The sequence below is a fragment of the Oenanthe melanoleuca genome, chromosome 1A (assembly GCF_029582105.1).
Source record: "Oenanthe melanoleuca isolate GR-GAL-2019-014 chromosome 1A, OMel1.0, whole genome shotgun sequence".
NCBI classification, from domain to species: Eukaryota; Metazoa; Chordata; class Aves; order Passeriformes; family Muscicapidae; genus Oenanthe; species Oenanthe melanoleuca.
The window spans coordinates 3,892,954-3,910,104 of NC_079334.1; the positions used below are offsets into that span (position 1 = coordinate 3,892,954).

Sequence of the window (17,151 nt, forward strand, 5' to 3'; positions counted from 1 at the left end):
TCTTAAACAATCTTAAACAGTGACAAGTCTTTATAGCTGATGGCAGTTTTGGAACCAGAATCTTCAAAGGCATTCCAACAGCCCAATGGATTATTTTTAAAAAGGACTATTGCTCCCACCTAAGATCATAATTGGTATAATGAGATACCAAGTACAATTTCAAATTCATCTCCTTTGCAATTTTCATTTATTTGGGAAATTAAGTATCTCACACATACACAGAAAAGCACTTAGAACAGGCATCCTTAAGGGAAATGGCCATGTCCCTTTAGGAAGAGTTTATGATACTGTTAAGACTTATCAGCACTGAAATATAACAATAGGAACTACAACGTTTTAAGAAATTATTTATCTGAAATCTAAGTCATTACAGATAAGCCCAATGTTAATATGCTAATTATACAAATTGCAAGTACTTGATATTGCTGTGACCACTACTGATTCCTGCTTTAGTAGAAAACCTGGCTGAGCAGTGACAGTAATTACAATTGTTGCTCAAAAGTAAATAATACAAACTATAACCTACACTTCTTGCTCATTCTGAAGCTGCTACATAGAACCCCCAAAAGTACTGTTCTTAAATTTAACCATAAATAATTACCTTAAACAACATGGCCAATAACCTACTTGTGTTTGCTAAGGAAGAAGCACAGAAATCCCTTATCACAATGCCCTGTTTTTGTCTGACAGCAACAGAAATCATCTGCTTGACAGATGAAATGCTGCACATAAAACTTTATGAAGATGGAAATGGTGGCACTGAAGAAGTTGATACTGGATTGGCAGCAGCATATGTGCTATTACAAGGAATGTGGCAAGGGAATAACTCAGGAAAACCCATCAGAAGTGCTGAAGTGAAAAATCTACACAGATTTTTTCAGATCCTAAATCTCTTACTGCCAGGGATGCCTTTTGCTTCCTCTGTGTTTTACTGGCAACGTACTTTTCACATTGCATTCAGTACTGGAACATAATATTAAATGCTTGAACAGAAACATGTTTTTCTAATTGTTATGCCAACACAAAAAGATCTTAGAAACAGGAGAGGCCAGAAATAGGAAGGGACCAATCTCCTCAGAAGCACAAGACCTCCCAGAGTCTGTTCTAGAGGCTGGCACATGGTGCTCCTGTGACAATCAGAAATCACAGGAGAGACTGTGGAGTGTAACATTCATATTTGAACTCTACAGCTCGAAGGTCCTTCCAATTCGACTTCTTCCCCAACAAGGCAAATACAAACCCCCAAGAGAAGTACCACTACTTTTCCCTGAATCTGTGACTATTTGTGCCTGTAGAGGATAATAACCAATGCTCTCTTCATTCACAACTTCCTATATATACTATCACACATTTAATACTCAGGCAGTGACACAAAGAAACTCCCCTCAATGCTGAGTTCAGCAGCTCCTTTGAAATTGTTATTTATGTCGTTTCTGCCCTTACATACGACAGGATTTTACATTATTAGTTTCATAAATCAAGATGATAATTCCATATCAGATTATTAACTAGATTTTTCCAAGCCCTCCTGTACCCACCTGCTGCTTGAGCTGTTGCACAAGACGGTCTTTCTCTCGTTTCAGTGCAGCCACTTCATCCTGAGTCTTCTTCTTAGAGGATGAAAGCTCTAGCAGAGCAATATTGGCATCTTTTTCACTAATGGCAGCAAGAAGGGCTTCTTGTCTGGAAACAACCCAAACAAATTATATTATTATCCTGCAAAATTCAGAGGACTTCTCTACAAATATTTGAATATACCATAAATGCTGTACCAGTGTCCAACTCTGAAAAGCAGTAATAAATATTTTTGTCAGGGCTATATGTCTGTTGGTGGAACAGGAAGTCAAGACCCACACATCTCTCCCTAAACAAGTGTGCTGACACCAAATTGCAGCTTACAGGGTAAGAAAAACATGTTATGCTCTTCTTCTCAGTTTTTAATAACTACTATTCATTAGTACTTTGGCTGAACATTTTCCCCTACTCTTTCCCTGTAGCAGGAAACTCGTACAAATAGAATTCAGAAACATTTTATACATGCTGAGAAGAAAGAATACAATCACCCTAACTGAAAAAAAGTAGTTCTTAAAGGAAGCCAAAGGATTATATCAGGGAAAGCAACCTTTTCTGTCTTTCAACCTTAATTCTCATCTTTAGCTGGTGATGTGCAACAGGATTTCAAAGAAAACCTTGGCCTTATTGCCCAGTAGTATTGGCTTTTCCCACCTCTCATCATCTTGCAAAGAAGGAATAAAATGATGTCTTAAACGTATGGCATCATACAGGAGTGATGATGAAAGACGTACCAAGTACTACACATTTGTTATCTATATTTAATCTAAAAAAAAAGTTGCAAATGGACTTAAAGTTTTGCTGCAGCACTCAATATCAAGAAGTTTATCATCTGGATCCCAATCGAAGCAACTGTCTCAAAAATGTGAAAAACCCATGTATTTCAAGAGGAAAAGGAGAATTTACACAGACAAACTTGTTCACCATCTGACAGGACAGTGGACTTACACAACAGACTTTCTGTGTCTGAAATTTCTCTCTGGGTTTACACAGGTGTTTCTTGTACAGTCCAAGAGAGTTAGCTTGCTTTAAATGAACTACCAGCATATCAAAAATCTCACAGATTCAGTGTAGACTGAACTTGGATCCTCCCTAGATCACATCTAGAAAAACATTATTGCTTCCCTTTCAAAATGTAATACTGTAAGGTAAATTTTTTTAGATATTTTAGGATAATCATAAAGTATTCTAAATACATTTATGAAGAAATACAGATATTCTGGTGAGTTAATGGAGGCAAAGAGTACAAGAAAGGAAAAGGTGCACATCAGATTCCCAGATGTAGTATCAAGATTGTAGGTGTGGGAACGATGGATAATGGGCGTGTTATTATTGCCATTTTGTTTCTGCTGCTTTTGCTCTATGGAAAAGTATCCAATTTTGGATGTCTGCCTGAAACATGAAAAATACCAATAGGGTGAAGTGACAGAACATGATCCATGACCTCTGCTTTTTTTTCCAGCTATCGGTATCCTGGGAAAGACAGGCTGGCTTGGAGCTCTGGTCATTTTCACTTTCTTTAGAGTAATCTGTTTTGATTATAAAGAAACACTTATTCTTTTAATAGTAAGCCCACAATTCTTGCTGATGATTCAGGACCAGAGCCAAGAATATCTCCGTAACTCTATCTATGGAGCCATTACTCTGGTATGGAAATTGGGGGTGCCTCAAATAGCATGTAAGCCATATACCTTCTGCAATCAAATCCTTTCTTGCCCATCTCTGCTTCTTAAGTGAAAACCCCAAGGCCAGGAAAATGAGATATGGATAGCAGCCCATCACTTTTTTTTTCCTGCTGAAAAATCTTTGCCATTGTGTCTTAGAAAAGAACTTTCTACTGGCCAAAACTTCAGTGGCAGTGCTATGAGATGAGGGTGCTGGTGAAGAAGTGGGGTGAAAGCCATTGTGGCTTTCTGATTGTTTTCTGGAACTGAAACAAGGTGAAGTTTGAGCAAAAGTAAGAGAAATACCCTGTGATAAGTGCATTGTAGCTGCATGTTTTACTTCAGCAGGCTAAACATAAACTGCTCCAGGTGGGAGAAGTGCAGGTGTCATTGTCAGCTCTGCTGGAAGGGACAGGTCTGTAGTGGCAATCTTTTGCTCTCAGCAGAGCTTGCAACTGCCAAATGATACCAAGACCATTAAAAGGAGATAATGCCAAGCAAAAAATTCTTCTGACTGAAGAGCACAACAAAAGTGACTTATTTCCCTTCCTGAGAGCATTATCCCCAGGAAGGCCGGCAGAACATGGTGTGAGACAGGTGGTGTGTCAAGAAGGACAAAATGAGCTGCTTTGTCCATGGTGGTAGCAGCACATGTACAAACCTATCCCTCAGGAGTGCTGCAGTCAGTCCTGCAGGCTTGGGCACTGCTACAGTCTTGGCTCCTTCAGCAAAATGCTTCTCCTCAGTTCATAACATTGGAGGTCCTGAAATGTTCTCATGAGCAGGCAAAACATGCTGCACAACCCAAGGATGCTGATCTTTCCAAATGCTGGCTAGAGCCAGAGTCACTGAATGCTCACTGAAGTTAATTCAGGTATTTCAGAGGCTGGCACTAGTGTAGCTGTGCCAACATCAACTCAGCAGGGGAAAACTGCCTATTTATCTCTCCACTGGAGCAGGTTCTGCAGCCTGAAGTGAGCTGTACAGTGGCTCACAAGAGGTAAGCAGACTCTGTAACAGACTGAATATACCAAAGGAAACCTGAAATGGCAACAGTGTAGAAAAATCTACTGAAAACAGTTCCAAGTTTTCCTCCAAATTGGACAAAAAGGGAGATTAGCCTTTTCCTTCTATTTACTCTGAAGCCTTTCACTGAATGTGGATCAAGATCAATACAGACTAGAGTTGTATCAAGACCAGCAGGTTTAATTCTTAAGAGACAATGGTGGATGTAATCTCAAGATCAATATCAACATTATTTGCTCTGTCTGCAGTCTTCAAAAAATAATGCAAAGAAAGATGGGCTTGCCTTTTCAAAACAGATGATTACAGAATAGTTACAGGCCAAGTAGAGCATAGAGATTTGACAACATACACAAAAAATAGTATGCAAATGCATGTCTCCAACTCTTGAATAGAAATGTCTGACTTGGGGAAGATAACTGGGCAATGGGGTACAATTACACTACTATTAATCACTAATATAATAGAATCAAACTGTCTTCAAATGGGTTTCTATGGCACTTGGTTTCAGAAGCCTACATAATTCCTTCACAGCCCTTTCCTAGGAAAGGAGAAACAGCCTTTTGGTACAACATAAGAGGAGGTGAACTTTAAAAAGCAGCTCTGTCCTTTGCAGTACTGTTCCCAGGGTCAAAGCACTAGAATATTTATCAGCTGTATAATTAGAAAGAATAACAGACTGTAAACAGCACTGAATTAATGATGCTTCGAAACATGAAAACTATACATATTCATTAAAAGAATATGTTTACATATGTCAGGGAGAACACTTATTCCATATAGACATGATATAAATATATTGTCCTATAAAATTTTATTTCAAATAATGAAATTTATCCCTATCTGGAGTATTTCTGAAAGTGTATGAGATAATATGAAGGTAATATTGATATCAGCAGCAGCTTTGATTTTAATGTCATGGAGGAACTGGGGTAATTCCATCGGCCCTAACTGTATTACAGGATCAAATCTGTTTTCCTTCTGACTGGCATTAAACTGAAGTATTTAAAAGTCTGACAGAAACTTGAAGAGCTGAGGTAGCTAGAAGCTCACAGCAATCCAGTCAGTTCCTTCAACAGAGCCTGCTGCATGAGGGATGCAACATGAGGGATGATTAAGCTGCCAGCGTTTTCAATCTGGCATATTAAGATAAACTGTAATTATGGCTGTTGTGCCTTTAGTAGACAAGAAAGATTCTCCTGTTTTGTGAACTGTTTACTCATGGTAAGGGCAGCAATCACCCCAGAATGACAGAGGTGTCATTCATAAGGGACTTGTTTTGGTTGTCTGATTTTTGTCCACTGCATTTACTGCAAGCCTGCAGAAAATGCTGCTAAAAGCTTTTAATACTTTCCTATCAGAGACATTTGTCAGACTTACAGACTTCTTACAGATGGTGTGAATCACCATCACACTAAGAACTGCATCATTTGCATATGAATTAAAAACCCTCCCATGATGTGACAACAACAAAAAGAACTCGAAGGCAGACAGATTTGGATACATTACTGTAGTGTTATGAGAGCTAGACAGACAGGCAACAGCTTAGAACATAAAAGCATTGGGACATGGCATTCAGTAATTTCATGAGTTTAGCAAAATGACAGGGTTTGGGTGGGTCACACTCAATAAACTCTTAAAAAGTAATTAGGAGCACAACACACACTGGTTCAATGGGCCAGAACCCCTGGCTCCAACATTGTCCTTTTCATCATAAACTGTATTTACCACTACAACAGTAGTTCTGAACTCCACATTCTTTCCTACTTTTTTTTTTTTTTTCCCCCTCAATATAGAACATCTTCAGAAAATTAAGAAACTCTGATTTGCAGTAGCTCATAGGGAGGAGACAGTCCCTGCAGAGCTCTGGTATCAGGATTTGGTTCTTAAAAAATAACTTTGAAAAAGGTAATTATACCAGTGAATGACATTTCATGATGCTAACAGACTAGTAACTCACTTAATATGCAAGCTGCCAAATTCTGCACTGGCTGTAATTTCTGCAGCATTTAAGATGCAGCCCAAAGTATCCCAAAGTGAGCAAACTGCTATCCAAAAGAAACAGTAGCTACCTCTTACTGCAAGAGAGTGGGAAAAAAATTTAACTTGGCAATAGGTACTACCTGCTTTTTTTTCATTACAGCTGGGAATAATCAAACTTCAGGCTGCAAATTAATTTCCAAAGCACAGCCTTAAACCTTCAGATAAAAGGGATAACACCACACTCCTTCCATTCCAGTACTTGCTTTCTGAATCAGCACATCACCTGTCCCTGGCCTGGCTGGCACATCAGCAGCCTTTCTAATCTCTGATCTATGCTCCTACAGCTACCAAAACAGAAACTGAAAATTCAAACCAAATGAGATGAAAACAAGAGCTTTTTGTCATCAGCAAACTGAAGCTTTCTGAATGTACACCTTTCCACTGGTCCTTTCAGTATCATTGCATAACTGTGACCACAACTGGAAAAGAAGATAAAAATACCGACTCTTTGTGAATACAAGTGTTCGGTCACAAAAGTGATGTCCCTTTAATTTTCCATTTTAAGTATGACAAGATAATAATCTATTCAATGACACAGGAAGCATTACCACTTGTATTGACCTTGCTTAACAAAGATACTGATAATATATATAAACTTTCCTACACATATTTTCTCTAACATCCCAACTGTCTAGAACCGCAGAACTCCTTAGTAGGGTTGATAAGCACTGCTTAAAAGTCCTTCCCCTCAACATGTTTGATAAAGTCACAATTAGTCCTATAAATATTTTATATTACCTTTCCCATCAATGTTTTACCTCCTTCTTGTACTTAAGCTTTCCATCTTAATTTTATCACTTTGGCACCATAGGTGAAAATTTGCAATTCCTAGTCCTGCTCATGTCTCAGCTCTGAGCATCCAGAGTTGCAGTGCAGCCTTAGACTGTATCTGCCAGCATACCTAGAAACAAATCTAACACTTTCACAGAGAACTATCAAACACACTACTCATTTCCTGAACTATTTTTATTGATGAATACTTCAGTGAAAACCTGGCTGCTGCATATCACAGCTGCTAAACTGATAGCCCATGAGCCTTACCTAGGTGCCTGTGAAGAGTGGAAGTTCTCCAAGATGTCACCTTTTAGAAGGAACTTTCAATCCTGGCACCAGATGTTATGGGAGATCTGTTCCTTTGAAGGGCAGAATTTTTTTAAAGACAGCTTTCCTTGTTTTAGCAGCAGAATCTGGATGAGACACTGCAGTACTTACAAGGCTCTTGAGCTCCCCAGAACTGGCTTTTCTGAGAAGGAAGTCCTGAAACGGGCGTCCTTTCTTCCTCTGCAGTTTAACAGCAGTGCAGACAGAGCACAAACTCAAGATTTTCATCCAAGCAACTGAGGCCACCAGAATATATCCAACAGATTTTGAAAACTGACCTTTTAAGTAAGCCAGCTCCAATTTCTTTTCCTGGGACATGGTCAAGTACAGGTTGAGCTTTAACTTAGCATGGGTTTCACAATCTGCTTAAGCTGACACAGGACAGGCTCTTGTGGCAAGAGATGGTTCTGCCCTCCCATTTCCAGGTTCCTGCCCCTCCCTGGTGTCAGCACCACTGGCTGTGTACCCCTGCAGCCTGAGGAGCCAGTTAAAACCCTGAATAAACACGAGGAGCCCAGATCCGACCGCAGGTTCCTCATCCCTGGAGGAACTGCAGAGCTGCAGCTCTTCCTGACGCTGGGACAGCGTCAGACCCTGTGCTGCCACAGCTGGCACTGCCAAAAGAATGGAAAATGAATCATGGAATTCACACTGATTATAACATATCAGACAACCACAATTACTACAGTGAAAACAATTGTCTTGATGTCTTTGTGAATCTGGCCCGCGTTGAAAGACGGTAGAAAGAAATTTTGGCTTTATCAGTCAAACTTTGACAGCAATACTGCAACCTTACTGTGGCTCCTGATCACGTGAAAACCTCTAGCTGTGATTTATAACACAGTTTGTTTAAAGAGAATTATCCAGTCTTTATACTCATATCAAACAGATAGAGCATCTACCTCCTTGCTAAATTACTACTATATTATTTCTGGTTAGTACAATTTATCCCACTTCTGCATCTGTCCATTTCCAAGGCTGACATCCTGACAGGTGATCATACCTGCCTTCCTCTGTATTTTATCAACTTACAGGAAAACAAGGTAAAGGCATAACTTAGTTTTGGGACCATATTCATACTATCCCTCTTCTCAGTGCACTGTGGTTCCTTTGCTTGATCTTTTTGCAGCAGTGGTTATAGTATAGAATATTTAGTATTTATTTTTATTTCTTTTGGGAGGTCTCATTCAGCACGAGCTTTTACAATTCTCACTTTATTCCAACAATTTCTACTCCTCCTAAATGTCTCTTTCTCTTTACCAATTCTTAAAGCTGCTGCCAATTCCATTTTGGATACAGATACACAGATTTGAAACCTTCTTAAACTTTCCCCCCTTTGTTTGGCATGCAAAGACCTTAAAGGTTTGGACTTTTGATTTAAATAAATGCCCTGCTTCCTCTATGTGAACCTCCTGTGTTCTTCTGTCCAATTTACTTGCTACCTAGTAGTCTCCATTTTGCAGTCTATTACTTCAAAATTGGAAACTTCACTTTTGTAGCATAGCTTTTTTTCTTTGAATATAGGTTTTATCAATTAGTTATTACTACAGCTGAAGTCAGTTTTGGTGACAATTTTTTCTCTAGTGTCATCACCACTTCCAACAGTCCTGGAGTCTCACATCTTTACATCTTGGTGATCCAGTCATTATGCAGTTAACAAGCCTGGCAGTTTCTCTGATTTGTATCCAATAAATAGATCTATCCTACAAAAGCACATTTCTCCATGATTACTTACATTTAACACAATGTTATGCCTTAAATCCATATCAGGATACCATCCACTCTCTTAGTGTAACTTTTATGATCCTTACATTATTTTGACTCAGGCAATGCTATAATTTTTTTATTTCCTCAAAACCTCCAATATAATTAATATACAACACCATTTCTTTCATTTTCAGCTTTCCTGAACAACTTGCACCCACATTCCAGCTCTGAATATTGTTCTATTCCTCACTAATTGCTATTATCCCTGTGATATCCAGTTTCATGTTACATACCAGATGCAGAGAGCTACTTCATTTAGTTGTTCTTCTACAAACATCTAAATATTCTTCCACATGTACCATTTCAACAAACTTTCTCGTCAGAGCTATGGATTGCTTTAATTATTTATTGTCCATCTGACTACCAACCTGGATGTGCCTTGCCTAACTTCCTGCTCCTTCTTCTCTGAGGGTTCTTCTGTACATTTGTTCAAGCTTCTCTTCCAGAATCAGTGTGTCTAATTTCTAAAAAATATTTTCTTCAAAGTCAGACCTTTTAAAATTAATTCTGCAAAGGATGTATTTGGGCTTTGGTGGTAATAACAAAAGCAGCACCAATGCTGATCTCTATTCCATCCTAACCCTGACTGTACCTGGATTTCAGTCTTCTCTGACTGCTGCCGCTGCCCAGGACAGGGATTTAAAAAAGGAGCACAAGAAATGCCAAATGTCTGGATAACATGAATAGCAGCATCAGGGGAAAAAGAGGCTGGAAGCATTTTCATTAAACACTGAGGCATCACTTTGCCTCCTGCTCCTGGTAGCTCCAATGACTGCTGCTTAAGTAGTGCCAAAAAAAAGTGTTTCTAAGCAAGCAGGAGCTGTTGAAAGGGCTGAGGACAGAAATGGAGCAGGTGTCAGGAGCTATGGATAAAATTTGGATATACTTAGTTCTGTAATTGCAGCAGAAGGGGCCTGAGAGGGTCTCATTTAATTTCCTTTTTCAGATCCGGGTCTGAAAGCAGGTGTAGCCACTTGCAGTTCTCGAGTGCAGAAAATGGGTTTGAATGAGCAGGACAGCATTTTCTGATGAGTTCTGAAGATAACTTTCCAGATGCTTGAAGCAACTGGCATTCTACAGTAACTAGGGAGCATCCTACCCCTTTCATTTCTGTTTTTACCTCTATCCAGTGCCTGTTCCTCATGAGATGAAACCAGAGCTGCATGCAGTAAAAAGTTTAAGAGACTGAGCATGTGTACTCTGCTCCAGAACAAGCACTCTTAAGCCTGATCTAAACCATGCAAACAGACTTTTGACAACCCTTTATCAGATCTCTGCTAAGCACTATAATGATACACTCCTATTCAAAGCCTTTTTTCATATACAGATCTAAAGAGTTTTATTGAAATAAAGAGAAGCTCAGCCTTCTTAAAGTAAGCTGTTACTGCCTGTTTTGTAATGAGACACAAGGTATACGAATCTTAAGCAACACACAAAAAGTGAGAGACCAAGTAATTCACATGTGAGGAAGTTGTAAAAACCTCAATTTAGCACATTCTAGCAACCAACACCTTTTCAAGTGTACAAATCTGAAGCTACGCTTATGCTTTTGTTTTAAAACAAAAATCCTGCCCAAACTGCCTTATTGAAGAAACATCATCACAGATAAATTTATAGATGTAACTCTTTGCATCTTAGAAAAAGTAATAAATCTCCAATTTCAAGGCTATGAAATAGAAGAAACATAATTAAACCAGCTTGTATCAGACAAGAAACTGGCTCTCATGAAAACCTGCTAATACAATAGATATTGTATTAGAACTACTTTCTTCTAAGTAACATTTCACTTATTTTGGTAAAGTTGACCTTTAATTGGTTGTACAACTGGTAAGAATTATTATTTGGTATCTACTTAGTTGTTAAGATATATGGCACGGTTAATTTCTAGCAAAAAAAAAAACCAAACCAAACTTGCTGAATTTTAAGATGTTTAAATTCTGCTTTACAAAAAAAGAAAGTAAATTAAAAAATAAAGGGGTAGAAAATAACTGCAAGGCAGGGTGAACATGTGTGATGTGGACAACTTCTAACCCTGGCATTATCCTTGAGAAATAGGCATTTTGGACATCAATAAAAATTCTCAGCATTTTCTGAAGAGTACAGACTAATGAATTTACAGGGAAAAATCAGGATGCTTCACATAGAAGAAAATATATCAAAAACTGAAAGAGCAGCACCAAAATGCTAGATTTTAAAACTAACAACTGCCAAATGCAAAACATATAAACAAACAGTGCCAACTGGAATAGAAACATGGCTTAGTGGAGCTGAGAGTCAGGAGCTTCTCTCCATTCCTGTCATTTGTGATTTGACAAAAGCACATCACTTAACTACCTCTGTAAATGCAAATGCTACTGTTTACTAAAGAGCACATCTGGTAACATCTGTGAAACAGGGACATTCTAAGCTAAAAGGGTCAGGTCTCTTTTTTTGTTGTTGTTGTTTATTGTTAGCTAAAAGGAAAAAGAGGATTACCAAAAACGTGCACACTCCAAGATGTCTTATTTCTGCTAGGAGCATCACGACTGCACTGAGATTTCTCATCTTTTCACACAAGAAGCTACAAGGCCACAAAACTACAAAGGAAACACCTGAGCAGCGAGAGGACTCCCCAGCAGACACAGGGCAGAGTGGGCAAGACAAGTGGAAGTGGCAGCCCAGAGCAAACCTGCCTGCATGGATTTATGGCAGCCTCCCAGTTCAAGGCCCATCTGGCTGGGAAGGGGGAGGCTGGAGGACCATGTGCCTCTTACATTTTTGCCATTCCTGCTGCGGTATGGCAGGAATAAATCACAGGGCTGAGGTCAGAACAGCCAGCCCATAAAGTGATTCATGGGCCCAGCAGCACATTCCCCCAGGACTATGTACTTTATTACAGTAAACCTCAGAACAAGATACAATTTCCTGTCTCAAGGAGCAGCCTTTAAATCAGGACACCTGGACAGCCCTGCAGCCGCTTACAGAACAATGGTCTGAGCCCCACCGCCGCCTCTCCTCGCTGGCCCTGCTGCCTTCACCCAAACACCACTCCAGAGAGCCTCCTCCTGTGCACTTACTCTGGTGACAACACCATGCAGGCAACACGCTGATATAATCCTATTCTTCAGCCACAGCTCCCCACCCAAGAAATAAATACTCTCCATATGTTGTTTTTTCACTCCATTTTAGGTCTCTTCTGCGCTGTAAAAATTTCACTCAAAACGTTAAGGCAACAGAGGAATTGAAAGGGAAATCATTGGTTTCTCTGTTTGCAGGCAGACCTTGCACTGGAAAGGTTTTTTTCTTCTTTGCAAGCTAAAGAATCTGACATGCAATTTCGGTTGTAATGTGGATGTTCTCACTGTGATCAAGGGCTCTGATCTGAGTTTCGGATTTGGCATCTGGAAAGAAACTGAGGTGGTGACAGAGATGACGGTATTGTTAGACTCCTGAGAAATCTCTCTCCCAGCTAAGAGCAATGTTGCTCTTACACCACAGGATATGTTTACAGGATAAAGAAAAGAGAACTCATTTTAAGCCACAAACAAAGCAGAGGGCATTTTCCACTCTCAATATGCTGTGGAGCCTTACTTCTCAAAGATTTCAAGCACACAGACCTTCCAGGCTGCAGAGGAGCAGTCTGCCATGGCTGGCTTGTATTCCAGCTGTCCCTCAGGTAAGGCTGAGCCATGTGCTGGCTGCACTTCTGCTGCTCTCCTTGGAAGCAACAGGACACTCCTCAAATGGGAGCTTCCCATGTTCACACAAAACAGGACAGAAGAAAAACTCCTCCAGATCCACAGTGGATCACCAAAACCAGAGCTAAACTTGGGTATATTTTTTTTCAGTATGCATCATTCATGATTGAGAAAAGAGAAGGGAAGCTTCCTTCCCTTCAATCATTTAAAGGCAAGATTTTCCTGCAGCTTTGATGACAGTAAGGCATTCTGTAAAATCACTACAAACAGTGGAAAAAATCCTGGTAATTTTACTCTTCAAAGTTCTTTTGGATCTTAAAACTAAATCCATAACAAGGTAACATGTCCCTGGGAAGTTGTTTCATGGAAAACACACACCTGAAAGATGTTCAGAGGACAGAAACATAAGATAAAGTGACGGGGGAAGTTTTGGGAAAATTTAGATGAGAATTCATCAAATACTGTACGTTAAGAATGCTTCTGAACCAGTCAAACTAGATATATAAAAAAAATCTTGGTAAGAAAAGAGGAGAAGGAAAGGATTGATAAAAGAGATGTAAGCAGCAATAAACCAATCTGATTCATCCAAGACTGAATCTCCTGAAACTATTTGTTTCACAACTACTTTTCCTACAAGTGAAAACAGTTGTGTGGAAAATAACTTCTCCCACCTGCTTATTTTATTTTGTTTTATGTTACTTAAACATCTCCTTGACTTCTGTGCATTGTTTTAGAGCTCACAGCAGGCAGAATTAAGGCTTATTGATTTTATCTAGTCTGCTTTCCTGTACAGAATAAATATTTACATCATACCCCGTTGCTCCCAATCATTTATTCTGGGGGGCTTAGGTAAAGGACATCCACTTGGCACTGAAAGCCAGGAGGAACTGGCTCCTGTCCTTGTGAGCTTATCCCAGTGGATCCTGTCACAATCTTATGTCTTTCTATTTCCAACCCTTCTGTTCTCAGTTTCTGGATAATGATCCTTGTTTTGACTGTCTCTGATTGAAGTATTTTAATAATACTATTACTTGATTTTCTAGGTATTAGGACTATACAGAGTCTTGTGACAACTGTATCAACTATCCTATAAAACAGAACTAAAATCTTCATTCTATTCATACTCATTAATCCTATTTTTACGTAGCCAAAGTCCTGCTGCTGCCAAGATCACACTTTTTTCCATAACATGGCCAAATCCTTTCCAAGTCACTCCTTTCCAGATAGTGAACAGTAGACATCACATTGTTCTGATTTATGTGCTTCATGTTCATAGGCACTTTGTATAAATGAGCTTTCATTAAGAAGCAATTTAAATGGCCCTACATGTCTGCTGTCACCATAAGGGAACACTACACCATTTTCTGTATCACCTGTAATGTCATTTTACACTTGCTTCCAGCTCACTGATCAAATGATTATCAGCATCAAGCCCAGCACAAAATCCATTAAGCTCAAAAATAAACTTCACTTGAGTTTTAACTGTAATGGGAAAATGCTGACAGCTAATGCTCACTTTAAGCAGACTGTCTATACAGCACTAACAGATAACATTAAGGGACCTTTTCAAGGGCATGTAGTGATAGCAGAAGGGGTGATGCCTTCAAACTGACAGAGGATGGAATTAGATTGGATATTAGGAAGACATCCTTCACTGTGATGATGGTGAAGCCCAGAGAAGCTGTGGATGCCACATCCCTGAAGTGTTCAAGGCCAGGCTGGATGGGACCAGGCTGGAGTCTGGTCTAGTGGAAGGTTTGGAACTGGATGATCTTCAGGGTCCCTTCCATCCCAAACTGTTCTGTGATTCTGTGATGATGTTACAAATTGGTCTTCTGCAGAAGATTAATTATACTTAATGCAAAAAGTTACTTATATTAAACAAAGTTGGGTCTTTTTTGAGATTATCTCTTTAGAGATAATCAAGGAACCATATCACGTTTTTTTGACATTACACATCTTACACAAAGTAATTTGACTGGCATTAATTAAAAGCCTATTCTTTATGTTATCAGAATATTCTATCAGCTTATTCATAACTCTGCTCATGAATTCTAACAGTTAATCAATTCACTAGCCACCCTTTGCCTGTTATTCTGCAACACTTCCAGGACTTCAGCATTTCCATAACTTCTAGAATTTCACCAGAATTCCAGTATTTATTAAACTTTCAAGGAGCCAAAATTCCCTTTAGCCAACTTCTCTAGTGTTCTTAGATACCAAAAACAATGGGATGCTGCCCCCAACACATGTGTAACTTCTTCAGCATCTCCTTATGTTGGATAGAGAAATATGGAATGCCACAGTCTTTCTAAGAAGTGAGGCAAAAACATGTCTGTTCAAGTCCTATGTTATCCCAATTAATAATAAAGGATGGTAAAAAACAATAAAGTAACATTTTAGGCATACTGGAAATACCTCAAGTGGACTAATAAAGTGGAAAAAAAAAAATCTGTCTTGATTTTGGTTTTTTTCAGTAATTCTAATTATCCTAGCTATTTTACTACCAATAGAAAACAGCACTTTTTAAATAATTGAACAGGGTTTTTTGAATGCTGACATTAAGAAAAAAAACCAGAGACCATTTAATAGCAAATACAAATGGTCTCCTCTCTGAAACCAAAGACAAAATTATCACTGACTTGATACAGTAAGAGCTGTATGAAGGGACAAGACTCTCACTTTTTTCCAAATGGCTACAAATATTCAATGAAAGTTCCCAAGAAATCTTCAGCATTTCATCTATCTACTTAAAAAGACATATAAAATCTTATATAAATATATAAAATATAAAATACTTACTAAAAAGCTCTGAATATTTTAATGTTGCAAAGTGAAATTACACTGAGAAATGTAACTTTAGCTTTACATGCTTGTGGGAACGCTTGATACTGTCTCAGTCTTCTGTTAAATTAATGCACAGAGGTTTGGCCAAAGGACCTGTCTTTCATTTGATCTTCAAAACTTTACTCACACTAAACAGTAACTCATTCAGGGACTATGGCAGGACAGCACCTTAAGTTGCTTAGCAAAATCATCTCCAGATAGATCAGAGATCAGCACTGGCAGATCCTTAAGAATGTTTTGGCAGATCATTTGCAGCAAAGTGCTTGACTGTGACACAGAGTGGCTTCAAGGGTGGAGTGAAAAAGCAAATTTTCAGTTTCAGGTTTTGTCTAGAATGCGTCATCCCCAGTCCTATTTCAAAAAATCTGACAGCTAACAGTCTATTATTAACATGATTTCACTGCAAAACAAAGTAAGGAAGCAAAAGGAAATGCAAGTTTGTTTTTTTTTTTTTACTCTCACACATCTTGCCTTTTTACTCACTGGTACAACAGGAACAGGGGAAGGATAAAGGTAAGTAGAATAAATGTACAAATGAGAAATATCTCCTATGTCCTCTCCCCTTGAAGGCAGTACCCTATATAATCTTCTATTTAAAGGTAACCTTATAATTACAATCTATATAATCTTCTATTTAAAGGCAACCTTATCACAACTGTGTCCACCAAGAGATCCACTTGTGGTGTCTGACCTGAGAGCTCATTTGTGCCAAGGATGCCATGAAAAGCTGAGTGAAGTGCCAAACTCCCTGGCTGTTCCAGGTGATGTTCTTAGGCTCCAGCAAACACCAAGGGAACCCTTTTTTTTGCCCTGCAGACAAGCACATCCTGTGAAGGCGTTACCTGGGTGTGGCATGGCAAGCAGAGCCCAGCACAAGAGCTGGTGAGGGGATTAACACCTCTGCCTTTCATGTGGCTGCAAGGGAGCCCAGTGTCCTGGTGCTGGCATGGGGACATGCTCACAGCAGAGGTCACTCTGAGGGGAGGAAAGCAATAACAACCTGGCTGGAACAGACACCTTCTTCACAGAAAAGCCACTCATTTACGTTTTCGGTCTCGTACACCTCACTGCGAACGATTTTGAAGTAGTTAATTTAAAAATAGAGCAGGAGAGTCAGCTCCAGAAGCAGAAATAAAGTACACACACTAAATATAATCTATTCCAGCCTGCAGAAAATACTTCTGAGAGCAATGGCTGAAAAGATCCTCTGGGAAAAAGAATGTTTTAGAACAAGGGGGCTATCACACTGTAACAGCTTTACAACATTAAAGTCAATGGCTGTTTTTCATTAATACGGCTGGTCAATATTATTTTGTTTAAATTAACATTTCACTGTTTTTGATGTCATGAATTAACTGCCTAGCTGTAGACATTTTCTTTTCCTCTAGCTGAGACTGCTGAAAAGAGTGAAAGAGTGAAGAATTCTTCTACAGAAGAATTTTTAGCTTCTATTAAAC

At 39.0% G+C, this 17,151-nt stretch overlaps 1 protein-coding gene across 6 annotated transcripts in view; it reads right to left on the minus strand.

Annotated features, from left to right (window-relative positions):
• ERC1 (ELKS/RAB6-interacting/CAST family member 1) overlaps positions 1-17,151 on the minus strand; it is a 269,449-nt gene that overhangs the window by 52,771 nt on the left and 199,527 nt on the right. For all 6 annotated transcript variants that reach the window (XM_056515238.1, XM_056515211.1, XM_056515230.1 and 3 more), the window contains one exon: positions 1,539-1,683. In XM_056515238.1, the coding sequence (XP_056371213.1) occupies positions 1,539-1,683 (145 nt within the window). The remainder of the gene's footprint in view (positions 1-1,538; positions 1,684-17,151) is intronic.